Below are 17438 nucleotides of genomic sequence, written 5' to 3' on the forward strand. Positions count from 1 at the left end.
TATTCCCTCATCCTGGCTCAGGCAAAGTCTCAAAGTCTCCCTCCATCCTGGTTCAGTCATGAGATTTGTCATGTGACCTAGCAACCTGGTAAAAGTTACACTGGCAAAATGGGTAGTATAAATCAAAATATTTTAAAGGCTTGTTTTCTCTGCTAGGCTCATGGTAGCAAAGGTGGCAGTGGCCCCTTTCCTGAAATACACACTATATTGCTCTGTCTATTGTAAGACAGGGCTTGATTGGTCTTCCAAGTCATAGATTGGCTGTATCGTGCAGCACAGGAGATTTTTTTTTTGGGGGGAGGGGTATTTACACCTGCCCAATTATGTTGTGGGGTGGGCATATACCAAGATTCAAATCACTACTTCTTTCTTCCCTCACCTGGGGCATGTGCAGGGAAGAAAAGGTTTGGAAAACCTAAGCAAGGAGTGGGTTTTCAAATGCATATAAAGTAACCACACCCACTCTTGTAGACTGCAGGATCTATAATCAATCTAGACTGAAAGCAGCATGTTGAGAATTAGCACGAAAGATTCTGGATTAAGAAAAACTGCTATGAACATGTTTGAGTGTATGTAGCCTTGGAAACTAACTACAGAACTGCAAGAGGTAAACCCCACAAATAATGAGTTTCACTTACTACAAATAACTGTAAAGGCTGTTCAGCAGGTAAAGGGGCAGAATTCTTTTTTATTTTGACAGAAACTTTGGTTTCTTCCTCAGATTGTTTTCCTTCACCTTCTTCTGCATACTTCTTCCTTTTAATTTGTCGATTTGATCTTCTCTTCTACAATGGAATTGCAAATATTGAAAGTGTTTTGACCAAACTGTTAAAGGTTGGGGACTGAGTTAATGTTTTAAGCATATTTTCAAAATAAAAGTGTTAATTTCTGAATACCTGAGAAGTCTCATCTTTGAACGACTGCTGAGTTGTCTGCTTAGCATCAGACATTTCATCTGAAGACTCATTTTTTCTCTTTTGCTTTTTGCCCAAAGTAATAATAATCTTGCTGTTTTGAAACAAAATACAAAGTTAAGCCTGGTCATAAAATTTAAGATACTAAATGTTTTCTGTATTTAACATCAAAGATGCACTGTCAAGCTGCAACATTTTAAAATATTTCCTCCTAATCCTGATGTGGTGCTAGCCGGAGGAGGAGATTTCAATTTTTTCACCTCCAGAAAAAAAGCTTACTTTAGTAGAAGACTGGACAACTGTAGAATAATATCTATACATATTGCCTGGAAGTGCTTATTATTAACACACAAAACAAAAAAAAGTTATTGATATAAGTGGTGCATATTGCATCAGTCTAAAGTATTTTCATACATAATCCAGAGTAAGCACACTAAAAAAATATTCAAGTTGACAGTTTGAAATTTTGAAACATCGAGAAGTACAGAAACCATTTCATTAGTAACAACTGATAATGACTACAGAATTGGAGGGAGAAATTATAGCCCTAATGCAACAGTGCTAATTATTTCTGAGTTTATATTCAAAGGGTTACAGAAAAAGGAACAATATTAATATCATTCCATCTGGTTTTAATCAGAGGGCTGCAAATACATATAATTTTCCATATTTAAAGTCTGACAAGTGCTGCTTTTCAATGCATTCTCAAAATAATCACAATGTGATTACAATCAAACCCAAATTCAGATAAAGAGATGTCCTTAGATGCACACTTTACATAATGTAGATTTGATAATTACATACTATGTAGCAATGACAGAATTGCTTTACTATAGAAATTTATGTTGCTTCACAGAACTTTTCCCATCCCTTTTATAAAAAAAATTGGCCTTTATTAATTTGCTGCAGTTACTATTCATCAAAAACAGTAAACATGATTGGCCACTGGAAGATAATTCAAAGCAGTGAAAGTGGGGCGACTCAACCATTTTCAACTGTATCATATTTAAAAGAAATAAATGAATAAATGAAGCTGGTTTAAAGAAATGATTCACCAATCACTATATATGCAAACAGTGGTACCTGCCCAACTTACATCTATTGGATCTACTTTGGGGACAATTTAGATCAGATGGCACCCATTATAAATTACTCAGCAATTTATTGAGCTTATGAAATTTAAAAGTTAATAACATAAAATCTTGTTTGTAGATGGCGCATGTACAAAACATCTAATTTGCTAGAAGCAATTACAGAAATAAGGAAGACTATCTGGATCCCTTTAAACGTTCAAGTTCTTAAGAAAAGCACCCTGATCTTACTTCACCAGAGCAACACCACTAGTTTTCATTAGCTTTCTACATTACAAGTCACATATGGCTGAGATGGCTGATCACTTATAAATGTCAAATCATTTTTAAGAATGAATAGTAATCCAGGAAACCCATTACATTTCTTTTTATGACAGAAGCCTAGTTTTTGTTACCAATGATCCTGAAAATTTACTATTGTATTAACATTACTCAGTTAAGGAAACCCACAGTAAGGTTTTATGATATAACAGTCCCTTTAACCCAAATAGCAACCCGAAGGTTACTGAAAAGAATCTGATTGACTAATTTAGTGCTTTCCCTCAAATTAAACAAAAAGCTATCATTGGTTAGTTGGATGTTCTGAAGGAATCATAGCAGATGTATGACAACTCTAGGCAAAAGCCATGGAAAACCTAATTGGATCTCTGATTAATGTGATCATAAAAGCCTTGAAGAAAATTGTTTGCTAATGTCACCAACGTACTACTGTAAAATTATGCAACTCCATAAAACCAAAATTTAAATCTGCAACATGACACATTAAGACCACCTTGCTTCTCTATCTCCACTTGAATTCATATCCACAGTATATAAACTCAGATTGCAGGATATTTTATAATTATTTTTAAAAGGACAATTAGCAGTACAATGACTACATACAGAACATTTATGTTTGTTCCTAGCCTTTGATGAATTCGCTCAAGAACTCCTCTCCGGAGCCAGGCAAGGTCCGTCAGGAGAAAAATATTTTGGACATCAATGCTACTGAACATCAAATCAAAACATTATACACATAAAGAACAAGTCAAACGCCTGGCATTTGAACACCCACCCAGCCATCCACTCTTTCCAAAGCATGCATATAAATAATAAACCGTAAAAATCAGTACTCACACTAAGATGCATTAATAATCACACCACAAAATTCATTAACTAACAAAGCAAACAGATAAGCAGCAAACAACCCCGACTTGAAAATATGCACCAAACAGCAGATATCCCCATCATCCTCTGTACTCCCCAACCCCCATTTAAAAAGAATTTTTTCCTTTTCTCATTACGCAGCTGCTGCAGCCAGACCTTGCACATGATTCATCTTGCCAACTTTATGACTCATAATTCTGAAATGTACCTGAAGACCATAAAGTCCAAACCAATGTCTAAAGGTATGCTTCATTAAGGACAACACAGCATAGGACATTGCCTATGATAAGCCATTAGTACTAACATTTCCCTTCACAGTTCCTGTTGATTTTAACTACACCATTACACATCTTTTTCAGGGTTAATCATGAATATGTTAAGGCTGTACATCAGAAGCAGTAAATATTAGGTAGGCTGTGTAGGGGTAACAACTAAAAGTGGAAGCTGTCAAGTTGGTGCTGACCCAACAGGGTCTCTTCAATGGTGATTCTCTGTTCGTGGAATGCCCTCATTGTTTACCTCACTTTCAGGTGGATGTGGTATTTAAAAATATTCCTATTTCCCAGGCATTTGATGGCTGAAAGATACTATTCTTGGCAATGCTGAAATCACTGATTGAGGGAATACTTTAAATTATTTTTAGAATGCTTTAAAATTGTTTTAATTATAGATGTGTTTGCTCCCTTGGGTAGGATATAAATCGAACATAAGAATGAATGAACAAAATGTATGGTGTGGATGTGACCAAACTGTAGGTGGCAAAAATTCTCTTAAGAGACATTTGGCTTTCTCTGGTGGGCAGCAGGCATGCCTCCTTCAGGATTATATTTGCTTGGCCAAATAGAATCATAGAACTGCAGAGTTGGAATGGACCCTAAGGGCCATCTAGTCCAATGCCCTGTAATACAAGAATCTCAACACATGGTTCCTGCTTAGCTTTGCAAACGTGCTAGCAGTGCATCCAAAAACAACAGAAAGCATGCTTCTTGTTTCAGAAAACACAAGTGTTTATGATTATGCCATACATTTAAAGCATATTTTTTTAAAAAAATGTTTTTACACCTTTTAAAAGTGATTTTATTGAATTTTGTATTGTATTACCACATTGGTGACTGCTGCCCCAAGCTCCTTTGGGGAGGAAAGGTGCAAATGAAATTCAATAAATAAATAAATCAGAATACATAAAGAACCTTGTTTTTTTGTGGTGCCTTAGACATGTGGAATACATACTTTTCCCCACAGCAACACAAATTATAACTATAGACATGAGTATTATGGAGTGGGGATCTGCACACTATAAATATTTTCTTTTGGAAACTTGGTAAATCAGTTTTGTTCTCTACAAGGTCTTTGACAACAAAGGTTTTATGAGTTCTGGGGACAAGGAGAGCTCCTCCTCCTCAATGGCCTACATCACTGAAGTAAAGGTAAAAAATGGTAAAGGACCCGTGGATGGTTAAGTCCAGTCAAAGGCGACTATGGGGTTGCAGCGCTCAATTCACTTTGAGGCTGAGGGAGCCAGCGTTTGTCCACGGACAGCTTTCCGGGTCATATGGCCAGAATGACTAAACTGCTTCTAGCACAACGGAACACTGTGATGGAAACCAGAGTGTACAGAAACACTATTTACCACAGCAGTTACTTCACTGATGTAACCTCATATCAGAACCTCTATCTTGCTCTATCTCATTATATTAGTTAACCATAGTTTACCCTTGTCCATATATAAACTTCCTCTTGCTACAAGCTCTGCACAACTTTGTGTTGCTTCCAATACACTATTCTTCACATCTGTCTGTTTGCTTGTGCCCTATCTTGCCTATGGCTCCATCCTGGATTCCCTTTGGCTTCCTCACCCTTCTAATTCCTGTATCTGTCCCAGCATGTCATTTGGGTTATCTGCCCTGAAAATTACTTTCAGCTAAATTGTTAGGACTATGAGGCTGCTTACTAATGTTTGCTATCTCAACCTCACAATGAAGCATCTGCCGCAACACCACACAGTTTGACTAAGAGTATATATTGAGTAAGGAGTGTCTTTCACTCTCCTTGTAGTCACAGTGAAGAAAAACCTCTCTCTCTCTCTCTCTCTCTCTCTCTCTCTCTCTCTGTGTGTGTGTGTGTGTGTGTGTGTGATGATAAGGATGACTTGCTTGAAGCAGACACAGTCATACTCCACACTTCAATCTCCCATTCTAGTATGATCTTTAATTTCTCTCTGTTCATACAACTACTCATGGCGGCTGATGGAGCAAAAGGTAGGGTAAGTCAGCAAACAGCTGATAAAGGTGAATGCCACAATAGAGCACACTTGGAACAGAGACAAAAACACAAGAGAGTTTAAGGGGGCTGGGAGAGAAGGAGAGAGATTGAAGTAGGGGAAGAGTCTAGGAGTGGGAAGAAACAGTGAGAATTAAGTAGGGTGAAGAGTGAGCAAGTCTAGGGATTAGAAGGGGGGAAAGAATAAACAAAGGTGTAGGGGGAGAACTTTCTATTCAACAGAAAGTGCAGTCCTCCTATCTTGTAGTAGTTTTCTGCCTGTGCTTTCCATCAACACAACACAATCTGCCTGTTCCTTCTGCTACTTCAGTCCAGTCTCCAAAATGATTTGTTAGTTAAGCTTCTCTCTCAGAACAGTACTGCAGCAAAAACATGATTGGTTGAAAGCATCCTAACTGAATTCTGACTGGTCTAGGGACACCACTGGTGAGGGAAATGGTATGAAGTTCTTGCAGTGAATTGGGTGCAGGCATCAGTCTGGAACAAATCACTTCATACAAATTGAAGTAAATAATTGTCCTGATTGACTAGGTGTTTCCAGTTTCAATGGAACAAGCTTTTCCTATGGGAAATTTTGAAGTAAGTTACCATTTCTCCCTTTTTTCTGGAGAGGTGTGTGGGCAGGCCTGCCTGTGTCATAGTAATGCAGACTCCAAGCTGGAAGACAGGCAGAGAGTGAACAATTAGGATGTGAGAGAAGTGGAGAGGAAGAGTGAGCTGAAGCTCTGGGGTTAAGAGAGAACCAGGGTCTGCTGTGGCACAATGGCTGCTCTTGGAGGGGAACTGCCCCCTTCCCCCTTATGAGCCAGCCACCCCTGACAACTTCTAAATATTTACCGAATTAGCAACATTGTGCTAAGTCCTACACAGCAATTAGGTCTCATTCACACATAACAGTAACATAGTGGAATTACCCCGAGTGGTATGTACTCTCCCCTACTGGTGTAGTAATGAGGATGCTATCAGAAGCTTTTGCTTCTATTTTCTATTAACCACAGGTTGGTGTTTTGTCCAAATCCTAAAATGTGATAAGTTCGTCTGCTTTGGCCCTTCCTAGACTAAGACAGTCTGACCATGCTGATCCATGCTCTGGTAAATTCCAGGTTTGATTACTGTAATGCATTATATGTAGGGATGTCCTTGAACACAGTTCAGACGCTTCAACTATAACAAAATTTGGAAACTAGGTTCTGGTTGATTTATGCAGAGGCAAGTTAAATCAATTCTAAAGGAACTCTTATTTCTTCCATTTTCACTACAAAACCCAATTAAAGGTACTGGTGCTTACCTTTAAAACCCTAAACAACTTGGGATGCAAATATTTGAAGGAGGGCCTCCTCTGGAACCAACCTACAGATGCATTAAGATAATTAGAAGAGGCCCTTATTTGTACCCTGTGTGGAATGCCTTCCTAAAGGAGGATGCCTGGCACAGATTCTGCTTTCTTTCCAATGTCAGGTGAAAACATTTCTATTTCCCCAGGCATTTTTAAATATAGTATTTTTTAGCCATCTAGATAGCTTTTATTACTTTAAATTTTAATGGATAATTGGTTACATTTTATATTGTATTTGTACATTTTAAATTCAATGCATACCACCCTGAAATACATTTTTGGATGATAAAAGGCTTATAAAATAAATGTATTGAAAATAATTCTGCTTCATAGATCAAAGTTTGAAGCTGGTGTTAGTAAACCGCTTTGTCCAAATTCAGATGAAATGCTAAAACAATGGTTAATACAAAATGGAAGGAAAAGCTTCCAATCTGCATTAGATCAACAATTTATAAGTGAATGAAGAGAACTATGTGGCAACAGATATGTGTTGGGGAAGTTTAGTGGGTTCTGGAAATGCAATGAAGAAACGGTTAAGGGACTTCAGATTAGGTAAAGGAAAGCTTTGCTGCATAAGTGGGTCATGACAAAGAATTTAGGCATACTATCTTATGTACTTTAACAAAGTCTAACCCAAATAGTTACATATTTTCCCTGTTTACCCTGCCTCCATTTCCCTTTTATCTATTTTTAAACTGTAAGCCCTTTGGGGTTGTTATCTGTCAAACCTGTTCTTTGAAAAGTACCATGTACATAGATGGCACTGTATAAATAAACTGCTTCTTAAATAAGAGGGATGTGCTTGATAAAAGCAGATGTGAAGGCTAATCCAGGCAAAATAAGAAATATGGCAAATATATACAAGTAGAATGGAATTAAGACAAAGGCAGGACTATACATTGGATATTCCACAACCAATAAAAATGTCTAGACTTTCATTCTTCCTGACATTGTCTTAGTATGTACAATTTTGAAGACAACATGATGAGTTCAAGTCATGGCTAAATCAAGTCCAATGCTTTCAGGGGTACTACCTGAGTGTGATTTAGTTGGATACAACTCAATATACTTAAATACACACTAAATAGTAAGAATAAGTATTTTTCTGTTAAAAGTCAGAAATATTACTCTGTCTAAGGATAGCCTGTGTAGAACTATGCAACAAAGTATATATTAAAAAGCTTACACTATTCTAAAATAATATTCAATGCTCAATGTTGATTTTTTTCTTTAAAAAATACATAATATTATAAACACTTCAAATTTAAATCTATTTGGTTAAAAAAATCTTTCACTATATTCTTTCTTTCAGTGTAGTTTACAAAAAAAACACAGCTATGTCTGTTGAAAAGGAATGTAAATGAAAGGACTGCAGAATTCATACCAGATGGAAAGCATATCTGTCCACTTCTGCTATATGACATTTCAGTCAATGCAAAAAATACATAAGCACTCAAACGTGGAAGCTTGATCAGAGGATGAAACCCATCAATGACATTGTGGCCCCTCATTCCAAGAGTTTATGTAGCATCCTCAATTCCATTTTGAACACAAGCACTGATGAAATGGAACCCTGCAGGTCCCAGGGAGAAGACAAGCATCAGCCCATCTGATTGTTTAAGTTTTGCATCAACAGTAATTCCAAGCTGTGCAAGTAACCCCACAAAACCCAAGTACATTATACAGTACATATCTATATCTGAACATACACATAGGTGCACAACAGCAATGGGAAAAGGACTGCAAAGGACAATACATATTTGGTGTAGAAGCCAATTGTTACAAGAATACTGCTATGAGAAATGCTAAGAACTATAGCACTTGATCATAACACATGGCCAAAATGCTTACAAAATTATCCCACAGCACAATTATTATATAAGAGAAAGTTTTAAGTTAATACACTATATTAGAATACCCTAGTTCTAACAACTGAATTCAACATACTGTAGTAACAAAAGCTCTTAGCAGTAAGGGACGCACACAGAGACATCCTGCATATTATATACAAAGCCAGCCAGCACAAAATTGGTTTTGATTAAGGCTAGGATATTATATATGAAAACAAATGGGACCTGAAATAAATTGTTGGCAGGGTATCTTCCTGCCCAGTCTGAGCTGCAGAGACTGCAAATACCACAGATCCTAGGATTCTGCTTCATGCAAACTTCACTTAAGAATGAATACATCAAATATTGTATTATCTCTCATATTAAGGATAAGGACTGGAACTGGACTAAAAATCAGCAGCAAATATGCCACCTACATTTAGCAGTTCCAACACTTTCTGCAGTAGCTTAAGAGTTCCTGGGGCATTTTGCTTTCATGCACTGATATACAACGACCCAGGAAAAACTAGACTCTCACAAGAATTTTCTTTTTTTTAAAAAAAATGGAACTTATCTAACTACTTCCTCAACCCTTGTAAAAAAAAAAATACTCTCTGTGCTATCTCAACTCTTTCAAATACCCTCAGGTTGCAATATTATGCATGTTTTATTGTATATAAGCCCTGCTGAAATCAAGTTCCACATAAACGTTGGCTATGGTTGGGATGCTAAACTGTCAGACAACAGAATGTTAGCCCACTTACCCAATTTTTGCTCTCTCTTTAGTTTTGGATGAAGAGCCAGTTTTGGGTTTTTTGCTTTCTTTGTCTTTTGGTTTTGATTTAACTTTCCTGCCCTTCTTTTCCTCTCTTCCTTCTGCTGAAACACTTGGGAAGTTTTCTGGACTCATTACTCGTGGAATGTTTCGCTCCCCTCTCTCTTTTGCTTTTGCTATTGCCTCCGATATTATGCGATTAGCTTTCTCCTGCTTACTTTCAGATTCCACCTTTTTTTTCTGTTTTTTCTCAGACATAGATTTCACCTGGGTATTCTGCAACTTAGCATATGTCCCAGAACCATCTGTTTTCTTGGAGGAAGGAGGCTGCAAGAAAAAATATATATATGTTATTCATCTAAAACAAATGTGTTTTCTTATACTGTACATTTGCAGTGCAGGCTTATACATGCTTACTCAGGAGATAGTCCCAGTGCTTATTCCATAGTCTAACTGCAGTCATGCAGCACAGTCCTACACATGTATACTTAAAATAAGATCTACTGTGTTCTTTAAGGCTTACTAATAAGTATGCTGCAGATTGAAGCCCTAATCACATATAATAAAACATTTTAATTCTATCATAAAATCTTACAGAAGTCAGTATAAAAAAACACCATCTGTTAAAGCTATAGTATTCCTGAGTGGGTATGGGGGGAGCTATCCAACTTTTTATCTGCATTCTTTGTGACATTCTTTGTCACAGACAATATTTAGAAAAATCGAGGGGATACTGTAGCTTTAAGTTATAGTAAAATTACTACATTACTGTGTATTAGACCAGGTCTTTGCATGTGCAATAAAAGGGGGCTTGGGAAACAGACATAAATGTTAAACTCAAAGAAGTATTCTAAGTTTTTTCTCTCATTTTAATAGAGCTGGCAGCTGTACTATAGAAAAGCAAAAGGTAAAAATGGTGTAGTTTGAAGTTATGAATCTTTAAAAATTGTAACTTCTAAATTCTAAAAACTTTTGTCTAGTGTGAAAATTCTCTATCCATAAGATTTTCATAGGCTGAATTGTTCACAACCTTGTAAAAATAAAGGGGGGGGGTGTCCACTAAATTAGCATCTGTGCCTGGGGAGGTTCCAGTTTACAGTCTTCATGTACTGATGAGGGTGGGCCATAATACAACTCCTGTTCCAACTGCATTTATTCACATTCTCCATTTTACTGTTTACCTTCTTTTTTACTTCCATATTTTCTGCGCTATCTCACTTCAGTTGAAAATTAATCTACATTCACAACCTACTCACCGTTCACCAGTGTGAATAAAAATATAAACATAATTTAAAAGAATTTTCATCATACAGTTACCAATTTTTTGTGACCATTTAAGTTGTATTTTAAATGTAATAAAACATTTTATTTATGGCACACTGATTAAAAAAATATTCAGGATAAGCCAAATAGTTCTATACAACTCCCATGTAAAAAGAATGTTTATACATAAAAAATACTGTTTTATGAATCTTGAATTTCTAGCCAGATACAGAAACCATATACTGATGAAGAAAAAGCAAATTTATAAAAACTTACATAACATAAAAGTTAACGTCATAGCAAAATCTGTACATATTACAATGTTCAACATTCAGATGCAATATATTTTAGCCGAATTAGCTTTCACAGGTAAACTAGGCATATAACGCTAAAACAATTTCAGTCAGTTACAAAAAATACCCTTTGTTTAGAAATTCATGTAGAACTGATCACAGGAAACAGTTAAACAGCTCCTTTGTTTGGTTGTTGTTTCTAAATGTACGCACACTGAAATTCCTGTTTCTAGCACAAATAATTATAGCAGCCTCTCGAAGATCTGACGGAGGACAGCTTTAAAAAAAACCAAACATAAGGAATGGAAAGAATTTCCTATCCAAACAGACAAAAAAAGCAGATAACAATTCTGCTATGTTCTCACCCATAAATGTGCCTCTGACTACAGCATAGGGGAAAGCCAGGAATTTCCAAACACATTTTCAGGCCAGATCCAGTTCGCTTTACTGGATACATTTTTCTATACGTGCCTCATCAAAGCTTAACAGCAGTGCTGCAGCACGAAGAAGAAAGCAGGGTTTATGATAGCTAAGTAAAATGCCACCTCAAGGCCTGCAGGCTACAACAAATCACCAAGACTCGAGAAAACAGCAACAAGCTCAAGATGGCGATGCAGCACGACTCCCGCAGCAGCCAGTAATAAGGAAGGTTATTCAATCCCATTAGCCTTTTAGCCCAAAGAACCCCTCCTCCTCCCACTCATTCAAGCTTTCACTTACCCTTCCTCTTGGCCTCTTCACTGAAGACATTTTTGGCATTAGACAAAGGCTTGCCCTCTGATTTTTCACCACCCGAGGTAGTGCTCAAGAGAAAAGCATTGAAAGAAGATTGCTAAATGGCCTATTTAGTAAGCCGAAAGCCAGGATAGACACAACCTTCCACAAATACACATTGTGAATTATCAACATATTCCTTCCTTGACAAGCAAGAGTCCTCTGTTTATCTACCGTATGAGAAACCGTCAACCTCCATGGAACGGCAGAATTTCAACAATAGCTGTAAGCAGATAGCCAGATTCCAACAAAACACAGAAAGAAATGAATGCACAAAGCATCAAAATGCATCAGCATGAATATTAGAGATGTCGTTAAAAATACTGACTCCTTCTGCGGAAGTAGGCCAGCAGATGGTGCTACCAGTTATTATTCCATTAGACTCTGTAATTTAACCCTCAATAGACTGTTCTTCCCTACATGTGGTACAGTAGTTAACTCTTACTCTTCCAGCTGCTACAGTAGTTGAAAATAATACCTATGTATTCCACACCACACACAAGTAACACACCGAAATCTGACATCCATTTCAAAGCATCCCTCCTACAGCTTTATAATACTAGGTCCACAGAGCAAAAATATTTGAAGTCCAGAAGCACAAGGACCATATAAGATATTTACTGTTACAAAATGACATGCATCATTTTTTTCTACGTGAACACTTGATATTTTAGCAGGACAGTACAGAGGTGTTTTTGCGGAAGCTATTTTGAGCCATGCCTGCTTTATATTCCTTTAATCTCCTTCCCTTTCTGTAATGTATCTATTTGGACAGAACAGGTAGGTAAGACCTTACTGATCAAAATCCATACTACTCACATATTTTTGAAGTAATATTAGTAGTAAAAAGAAAATAGTAAAAAGTAATATTGTTAACAACAACAACAACAACAATTCTGTAATACAGTTGCAGAAGGAGGAGGAGGCCAGCCTTAAATATTATAAAGAGAGGAAATGGTCAAAACCCATGAAATGGGTAACAGACTGAAAATAAAAGTTTAAGAAGTATTAATCTTTATAAAAGTCAAAGTTATTAATACACAGCTTTATTCAATCTGATGAAAACTGTATCTGTTTTGAAAATGTGCACCATATCATTCACAGAAGGAATATACTTCACAGCTGACTTGTAGAAAATGATTAGATACCAAGGCCACACAGAATTTGTGGTCCCCGAGTGGGAGGTGAGCTAGGTTTGCCTATCCCTGGAGACCTTTAGATCTAATTGTTTTCCAAAATTCTGAGAGATTTAATAAACTTCTGTGCAGTTGGCCTTACTCGCCTCTGCAATGAAGACTGACCTTGGGCATAAATACAGCAGCACCACGCATTTTCTCCAGGGCTGCACGCCTTGATTTATTGGGCGACAGAAAGAGCTAAGAGAGCAGGGGAGACGACTTAAGTGTGCATGGCAGAAGATTGTCCCAGAATGCTGAAGAAATGTGTCCAGTGAAATAAATGGATTGGAAAATACCTAACCCTACTCATGGGTCACGCACCTAAAGATCACAACCAGATGTCAAGGTGCTACACACAATAATGAGTCTGAAAAATAGTTTTAATATACCAATAATCATTTGAATTTGGATCCTACAATTCAGTCTTTGAGCTGGTGTCTCAAGCAGGTACTTGCTGAAAATAATGTATGGGTGAGGATGTTTTTTCTTATATATATATTTTCTACACATTTTTGTGCCTTTTATTTTTATCCATCACTTTATTGAATTGAAACCTTTTCACTAAAATATTAATACAAATGGTTTTGAAAATGATGCCACTGTAGTTTCTAGCTTGGTCATGGGACAGAGATTGCTTTAGTAGCCTTGGTTGATGATCTTCATTTGAAGGTCAAAAGGAAATTTTCCTGAAGATTCTTTTGGATCTAGCAGTACAGGTTAAAACACCAATGGAATTAAGCAGGTATTAAGGGTACTTTCTTATGGTTCCAACTTTCTCTACTGTTTCATATCTATATTAAATGATGAGAACTAGATGCTCTTATATTTTTTTTCAATGTTCTATTGTATTTTTTCTGTGTTGTATGGTTGCAAATTATGTTTAATAGGCTATTTTAGGATTACAAATTGCTTCAGAAAGATCATGCTTTAATTGGAAAGTAGACTATATAAAATGTTCATGTTCCAAAACAGTACTGTTCAATGAACTTGTGGTTTATCTGCTACTCAAATTTGATTTACTTATTTGGGCATTTATATCCTGCTTTTCTGTGACAAAATCAAAGTTGGTGCTGTTCACAAAAAAGGAACCAAGCTTTTAAAATTATTTTATTGGCCTTCTATTATTTGGTCTGCTACTCTCTATAAAGAAGTTTTTTCATGGTTTATCCCTCCCCGTTTGTTCTGTTTTCAGTATTGACAGTAGACATCTTTAGCACTTCTTCAGAACTACAAAGGCAAGATTGAAATGCAATAAATAAACAGAAGTATGGGGTCCAGATCAAGGGAAGTAATAGTACTGCTCTATTCTGCCTTGGTCAGACCACACCTGGAATACTGTGTCCAGTTCTGGGAGCCACAATTTAAGAAGGATGTTGACAAGCTGGAACATATGCATAGGAAGGCAACTAGGATGATCAAGGGTCTAGAAGTCAAGCCTTATGAGGGATTGTTGAAGGAGCTAGGTATGTTTAGCCTGGAAAAGAGGAGACTGAGGGGAGATATGATAGCCATCTTCAAACATCTAAAGGGCTGTCAGATGGAAGATGGAGCAAGCTTGTTTTCTCCTGCTCTGGAAGGTAGGACTCAAACCAATGGTTTCAAGTTACAAGAAAGGAGATTCCAACTAAACATACAGAAAAACTTTCTGACAGTAAGAGCTTTTTGATAGTGGAACCGTCTCCCTCAGGAGGCTGTGGACTCTCCTACCTTGGAGGTTTTTAAGCAGAGGTTGGATGGCCATCCGTCATGGGTGCTTTAGCTGATATTCCTGCATTGCAGGGGGTTAGACTAGATGACCCTGGGGTCCATTCCAATTCTAAGATTCTATGATATAATTTGAACACCAGATAGGGGAACCCATATAGGAGAGGGCTGTTGCCTCATATCCTGCCTGTGTATTTCCTGCATGCACCAGGATGGACACAGTTCTTACATTATTATCAAGATTTGCCTTCAGAGGTCCTCAGTGGGAGCTCTTTCTTTCATAATGGGCTAAGTGACTTCCAGCAACTCAGCCTCACTCCCTTGCCTCAGAGGTGCTCAGTAAGAACTGTTGCATGTGAACTGCTAACTTCCAGCAGGCTTCAACATTCACTGAGTAAGATCTGGCTGCTCAGACTCACTAAACTCAGAGGTCCTAAGTGGACATCCTCAGACACCAGAGAAGACCAAGAATGAGGACAAAAAAACCTGGCATAATTTATTATCTGTGCAAATCTTTTTGAATGTAATTGTATTGTGCAAATATTTTTAAGCAGCTTTGTGTGTCTTTTAGGACTACATAGTAGAATAAAAGTATCAAACAAATAAATATTATGAAGCCAGAAGTAGGGTAAATATGAAATATTCTGATTTCCAGCATTATTACCACATCTACAAGTGGTGACCTCAGTTCTGGAAAAAAGTTTTGGAATGAGGAGGAAAAACAAAAAAACAAATCTGGAACGATGTGGTCCTGCAGTCTAGGAACCCTTTCTCTTTCTCTAGCATTCTCCCTGGGGAATCAGATACCCATGGATCTAAAACACACCCTTGACTTACAAGTGGATGCTGTATTCAAAAACAATTTTTATCATATTTATTTATTACATATATTTATTAAATTTATATCCTGCCCTTCCTCCCACAGGCAAACCTAATAAGAAGGCTATACAGTGGTACCTCTGGTTATGAACTTAATTCGTTCCGGAGGTCCGTTCTTAAGCTGAAACTGTTCTTATCCTGAGGCGCACTTTCGCTAATGGGACCTCCTGCTGTGTGCATGCCTCTGGCGCGCGATTTTCATTCACATCCTTGGGCAAAGTTTGCAACCAGGAGCAGCTACTTCCGGGTTAGCGGAGCTTGTAACCTGAAGCGTTCGTAACCAGAGGTACCACTGGACACTTATCTGAAGAATAGATTTCATTCACTGCCAATGCTTTTGTTACTACTAAGTTAATGTAAAAGTGTGCAAAAACACAGCTGCCCATCTTTTAACTGGAATCGTATGCCAGATAGGCAAACTTATAGCTAATGGCACTGACTTCCAACTACCTTCCTGGTACAATAAAAACTTGGGCTTAAACCTGGTATATCTTCACTACATCTTCTCACAATTGAGCCTATCTACCTATAAGATCGTGGAAGAGAGCCTGATCCAATCTCCTACTAGCTGGGAACTTTAATGGGTTGATTCCAATTCCTTGTAACACATGAAAGTGAACTCATTTTTGTATATGCAAGTTTTTAACTAAATGTTGCTAGATTCTGACTGGTTAGATGTGTGGTTTTATTATTTTAAAATAATAAACTATTTTTATTTTTTTCTGATGTAATTGTTGGAAGATGCTGTAGTTTCAAGAAGTGTAGGCTACATATAATTAAACAAATGGAGTCCCACAATATAAGCAACTATCAGTATAAATTTCAAATGCTAAACAATATTTTTATATGGTATAAACAATACAAGGAGAAGATCAAGGTTTAGTTTCAATCCAAATCTATACAGAACTTCATAGTCAGTATAGAGCTCATATAACAAGGAGTTCCCCACAAACTTTACAGTTAGAGGATGCTGTCCACAAAAGGATTATGAGGATGGAGCATTATTAGACCACTGAAGTGAATAGGAAAACCTCATGCAGAACTCCCAGCGTGCATCAAAGCTCTCACATTCATGCCATAACAGCTGTACTAGTGCATGTAATTGCTTAAAACACTGGATGGATTTCCTCACTGCATATCTTTCACATTTTTTGTTTGCTGTTGTTCTTATCTTTACTATGTACTTTGTGGTTTTTATTTTGTAATTTTATGTTGTGAACTGCCCTGGGAGCTAAGGATGAAGGGCGGTATACAAATTTAATAAATGAAATCATCATCATCATCACTCATTTTCCAGGATACTGGAAATTTAATTTAATTTAAACTTGTATATTGTTAAAATAAAAAAATCTACCAGCAAATATCTTGATTATCCCACCTTTACTCAAAATATGGGTTTTATATTATTTCACAGCTTTCTCGATAAATTTGGAATATAATTAAACACATGCAGTGCAATCACAAGCCTCTTTACTCAGAAGCAAATCCTACTTAATTTAATGAGACTTAATCCTTTATGAGTGTATTTTGGATTGTGGTCATAATATAAAGCTTTGTTTTTCCTCTTATTGGCTCTGTTAAATTCATTTTGGAAGAAACATTAAGTCATATATGTATGTTATATACTAGATACAAGTAGTTCTTTAATTTTCCCTCTGCAGACCAATTGAACATTGCTGGGGTCTTGGACCACTTATTTTATGTTTGAAAATCAGAGCACATATGATAAAATAAGTGATATTTTATAAACCGCAATCTGGCCTTTCTAATGTGATGGATGTGCCTGTTTTTGTAATCACAAATTTATTAAAAATTGAATGTTAAATTTACTTTACCCTCAAGTCAAGTTTGGCATTCAACCTGCTTCTGCATTTGGACTTGAGAGCAGCAAGAGGTGAAAATCTCAGTTCACATCAGCACCATATTATGAAAATTACAGGCTCTAAACCAGGGCCTTGTTAGCATGCTTGTTAATC

The 17438-nt window shown here is 36.9% G+C and overlaps 1 protein-coding gene across 21 annotated transcripts in view; it reads right to left on the reverse strand.

Annotated features, from left to right (window-relative positions):
* The window catches only part of CHD9 (chromodomain helicase DNA binding protein 9), a 74665-nt gene that overhangs the window by 35971 nt on the left and 21256 nt on the right, over positions 1–17438 (reverse strand). For 14 of the 21 annotated variants that reach the window (XM_083513437.1, XM_083513438.1, XM_083513454.1 and 11 more), the window contains 3 exons: positions 9361–9698; positions 897–1008; positions 639–785 (listed from right to left, as the gene is read on the reverse strand). In XM_083513437.1, coding sequence (XP_083369563.1) covers positions 639–785; positions 897–1008; positions 9361–9698 — 597 coding nt within the window. Of the gene's footprint in view, positions 1–638; positions 786–896; positions 1009–9360; positions 9699–11292; positions 11570–11647; positions 12034–17438 lie in introns of those variants that run through there. The other 7 variants (XM_083513448.1, XM_083513445.1, XM_083513447.1 and 4 more) reach the window with 3 other exon arrangements.

Source organism: Podarcis liolepis, assembly GCF_965112155.1.
Source record: "Podarcis liolepis genome assembly, chromosome: 7".
Taxonomy (NCBI): Eukaryota; Metazoa; Chordata; class Lepidosauria; order Squamata; family Lacertidae; genus Podarcis; species Podarcis liolepis.